Source organism: Sinocyclocheilus anshuiensis, unplaced genomic scaffold, assembly GCF_001515605.1.
Source record: "Sinocyclocheilus anshuiensis isolate Anshui unplaced genomic scaffold, SAMN03320099.WGS_v1.1 scaffold1247, whole genome shotgun sequence".
Lineage (NCBI taxonomy): Eukaryota > Metazoa > Chordata > Actinopteri > Cypriniformes > Cyprinidae > Sinocyclocheilus > Sinocyclocheilus anshuiensis.
The window spans coordinates 311,670-316,335 of NW_015537981.1; the positions used below are offsets into that span (position 1 = coordinate 311,670).

Here is a 4,666-nt window from a genome sequence, read left to right on the forward strand (position 1 = left end):
ATATATATATATATAACTGCTACGCCACATCACCATAATTACTGTATAAACCAGATGTGCAATCTCAGGTTAAATTATTTTCTGTCCATAAAACGAGGAAACAGCTTTTCACACACTGAGACACCTGACACTTTAACTGTCATTGAGTCAAATACATTCAGACATGGCTTTGTTATTAATCTAGACCTCAGGTCCACCTTAGAGGGCCTTTTGTGAAAGAGCTTTAATGATCCCTTTAGTTTGAGTGTAAAAACATTTTTTTTTTTCAGAGTTAAAGCCAATTGAATTGAGAATATAACTGAGCTCCACAAAAATTAGCAATTTAGACAATTTGAGAGTGAGACCATAGTATTTTAATTTAACTTAGGGATAAATTGAAGAAATTAGAAACTTTCGTTTGTATAAATTGAATGAATACAGATGGAAGGAACATGATTGAATTTAGTTTTAAGTTTTGTACATCTTTCTAAAAATGTCAGTTAGCAGAGAGTACTCGTATTTTTTTTTTACAGTGTAACAAAAAGCAAAAGTAATACAAAGGGAAATGCCATTAATAATCCAAAACATTGTGTTCCTGTTTTACAGCTCTTCGAGATGAGAAATCAAGGTTTAGAAATGACTGATTTCATTCTCAGCTTAGAGTCCATGTTTTTAATAGGTGTTTACAGGGAAAGTGTACTTCTTTAAATATGTTGAATGTTATCTTTAAAATAACTAACTCATGTAGCTAATTGTTTTAATTATTAGAATGTGTGCAAAATTGCTCGTCTCTGACATTTTACGCAGATCACATTTCCTACTTCAGCTCTTCAAAAACAACTGTTCAGGTAAAAGGTCTTGTGGCCTGTGCTCATATTCAGTTGTATTGCAGTGAGCTACTCGAAACTATCTATTTGATGAGGTGTTTTTAATCTTCAAACTGCATTTCCAATCCTCCACATCTAACGGCAGCTTTCTAATAGTAATACATCTGCTATTATAAGATTTAAAAGTTGCAAATATGACATCTGAAAACTCTCCATTGCATACAGAAGCACAATGAAGGCTTCTATATTCACACATAATTAGCCCATATTTCCTACTTCCGCATTAAATTCAGAGTAACTGATATAACTCTGTGAAAGTGAAGTGATGTGGCCTGTGCTCATATAGAGTTCAGCTGTCCTGCAGTGAGCGTCTGGATATGATGAGGAGTTTTCAGTCTTCATATTTCCAACTCCTGTATCTTCTAATAGCAGCTTTATTAGAATGTAAAGGTGAGTGTCTTTTATTTGAAGTCAAATTCCTTTAACCACCATACAAGCAAGAGGTATGAATATTATCAAAGTACTGAGGGTGTGTAAATGAGGCACGGGTGTGACATGAATATAATCAATGCCATTCATATGTTACATAGTTCTTACTTATTTGGACATTTCTGTTGACCTCAATTCTTAGTTGTTGTGCTAACAAATGAGTTGTGTTCTAGCTACATTTTAAAGCAAGAAAGCATGTCATTAAGAACAGTATTTGTTTTAATCTTTTTTTTTGTGCAAAGATTAACCCAGACAGTATTTTTATATAAAATGGATATAAAAGTCAGTTTATGGATTTAATATTGTTATACACTTGCAACCAAGTGGATCATTTGAGAAAATGACTTGTTTTTTATTGTAAACCCTGTGGTGGTTTCCTGTCTTTCCATGTCTCAGTTCTCTCAGGATGTCTCACTTCTCTTTTTAATTCCTTTTTAGCTCAAACACGGAGACCCTATGTTCATCAGTTGAACATAAACTGTGTTCAGGGTGACAATATGTCTATTTCTTGCCTAACCACAACCCACCCGCTGGAGTCTCTAACAGTCAAACTACACAAGAAAAACCAAGATAAAGACATCCTGATATATCCAGACATCTCTCCAGCATCAGAGCACCAGAGATGGTCTGTGAGGAAAGATGCTGGAAATGTCACACTTCATCTGAAAGACATCAGATCATCCGATGATGGCTTTTATGACTGTCAGGTCTACAAGGATCAGGACTGCCTTCATTCAACTCGATTTAACCTGAGTATTATAAGTGAGAATGCAAACATTTTAAACAAGCAACTAATCACCATTGGAGAGCTGTATATATAATAAGACTACTTCCGTGTTACTCTGTTTTCAGAGTGTCTAATGTTGAACGCTGTTCATGCAACGCTAAACTCTTCAGTGTTACTGCCATGCTCTGAACATCCTCTACAAAACAGAACTGAACAAGTTACTTGGAAAATCCTTAATGATCGCCAATCAACAGAAATAACCCAATATCGCCTTCTATACAACCCCTTAAGCACTACAGAAAAACGGCCAAAGCCTTTGTATGAGAGAGTGAGAAAACAAGCGAATGGATCTCTGCTTATAAGGAATGCAGTCCACACTGATGAATCGTGGTATCGGTGCAGAGCGAATGAAAAAACCTGCTATGAGATGAAGCTGGTTATGAAAGGTGTGTTTTCAATGCAATATTTTGAAATCAAATCTAATCTAATTAAGCAATATCACATGAGGAGAAATAGTGGTGTTCTTCCAAATATAATGTGATTCAAGCACTGATAATCAGCCACAATAATATTTAGACCTTAATAGTCCTATACTAACAAAAATTGTTCTAAAAGTCAAAGTAGAATAAACTATTGCTTCTATGAGGAACACAGTCGTGGTGTTTAAATGAATCAGTTGAGTAAATGATTCAATGAGTCAGGTTTTGCCACTTAAGTGGCATAATTATGTAGCCTGTATAAATCCCCTTTACAAATGCACAGACAGTCTACCTATAATAGTTTAATAGTTTTAAACTATAATAGTTTAACATTTTTATTATAGTCTAAATATCTTCTGAAGAGATTAATAACACCAAAAACTTCAGCATACATCACATTATGCTTCAGATGAAGTCTTTGAAAGGCCAAATATAATTACTCTTAGGCTGCTGTCTCTATAAAAAGAATGCTGAGTTTAACCATACTTTTTAGATACATTTATTAATATTTTAATTTTAATTATAGATTATGAGACACCTCATTTGACAACAATATTGGAAACACTTTCCACAACATTGTTAGCCACAGGCAAGACCAGAGCCTGAATATGTGTGTTTGTTTATCTGCATGTGTGTGATCAAAATAATCTATTCAAATGAAGTGTTGTTATGGTCTTTTCTTTATTGATCACATATGTTCCAGCCTCCGCTGACAGTCCTTTTGGCCAGGCTGAAAGCAACACTGAGCCCAAGAGTGCAACAGTGACAAATAATCTGACAGTAGTAGTGATGACCACAACAGTGTTTCTGTGTCTCCTCATATCACTGACCATCTGTGTCATTCTGTATTTCAAAACACGAAGATGCAAAACCAACAGCCAAAGTAAGTCCACAATTGTATCCATGAAACGTATAACACTATTGTGTTGTCACTGTCAGAGCAATGGCTTATTAAAAACGAGAGAGAAAGTGATGACTGTTATTGTCATCAGAACATAGTTTGTATGTGTATACTTCCTGTTACATATTCATCCTTGACTCTAACTGAACATGTATTCAGACAGAAACCAGAACCAGCTAAACAGCAGGCCCTCTATCATTTGCTTGTTTTGCAGTTGTTTTCCTTCAAATGAGTGAATTTAAGAGTAGATGTTTCTTGTGCAACAGTAAGATGTGCTATTAGTATGTCAGAAAGCGAAAGTTAAATGTAATAAGGATTTATGTCAGAAAGAAACATAATGTAACTTTTATGCATGATTGTAAAGTCTCTTTTCGTCTCGTATAGCACAGCTAAATGGCCGGTTCTCTGTATATTACACCCAAGTTGCAGATGGTATGTGGCATTCATTTTAAATGTTTAAATGTATAAATAAAAATGAAAATTGATGTAATTGATTACAATCTCTCTCTTTTTTTTGGACAGGGTTTGATGTACCATTGTATTCTTTAATTGAACAAAACACAGCCACAATGACCACCTGTAAGTTAATGCAAAGTATTATTTCTATACACATGCTACACTGAAAATGTAAGCTATTTGAATGGATGAAATTAATCTTCCGTTTGTTTAAACAATTCACACAGAATTTGCAAATGTAAATCTCCCAACAGTTGGTGCTAAACAATCAGAAGCTCCTGCATTTAAACCAGATGACATGTATGAAAAGTTAACAATGTGAAACTAATATTGGCATTTTTAAACTTTTGTGATGTCAAAGTCTTTGAGAAATCACTTATTTAGTAATCACATGGCATCTCTCACAAATTATAATAAAGGGGAACATCTTTTATACTCAAATAGTTCTGGGTGGCACTCGTTGAGGCTCTTTGTAATGCTATTATGTTTTTATTGTTTTTTTAATCCTGTAATGTGAAACTAATATGTTGTCATGCAACTTTAAAATCTTCAGTTCTTTCAAACTCTATAAAGACAGTCAAAACAACTATAAGCCTTTACATCATAGCAGACAGGCTGTGACTGATTTGTTTTGTGAGGCACAGTCACAGGCTGATGATCTGATAACTGGTCTGATGCAAGCTTAAAAAGTTAATGATAAAAATAAACATTACAGATGCCCGTGTCATCATAGCAGCAAGTTTATCAAGGCTTCTTTGAATTATGTAGTGTGAACAGTAAATTCATCAGAAATCATATTCACAGTTAA

The 4,666-nt window shown here is 34.3% G+C and overlaps 1 protein-coding gene across 1 annotated transcript; it reads left to right on the top strand.

Moving 5' to 3' along the window:
- Positions 1 to 1,154: 1,154 nt before the first annotated feature.
- LOC107673803 (uncharacterized) lies at positions 1,155 to 4,180 on the top strand. Its single transcript, XM_016467593.1, has 7 exons — positions 1,155 to 1,256; positions 1,734 to 2,057; positions 2,148 to 2,468; positions 3,205 to 3,384; positions 3,787 to 3,834; positions 3,925 to 3,981; positions 4,113 to 4,180. Exons 1-7 carry the CDS (start codon positions 1,184 to 1,186, stop codon positions 4,178 to 4,180), a joined length of 1,071 nt encoding a protein of 356 aa, XP_016323079.1. The 5' UTR covers positions 1,155 to 1,183.
- Positions 4,181 to 4,666: the final 486 nt, after the last annotated feature.

What these genes read in the sequence shown, in the direction of transcription:
- LOC107673803 (XM_016467593.1), top strand. Translation starts at nt 1,184, where the DNA reads ATGATGAGGAGTTTTCAGTCTTCATATTTCCAACTCCTGTATCTTCTA. An exon ending in GATGAAGCTGGTTATGAAAG is followed by an intron (nt 2,469 to 3,204) that starts GTGTGTTTTCAA and finishes CATATGTTCCAG; the next exon opens with CCTCCGCTGACAGTCCTTTT. An exon ending in CACAGCCACAATGACCACCT is followed by an intron (nt 3,982 to 4,112) that starts GTAAGTTAATGC and finishes ATCTCCCAACAG; the next exon opens with TTGGTGCTAAACAATCAGAA.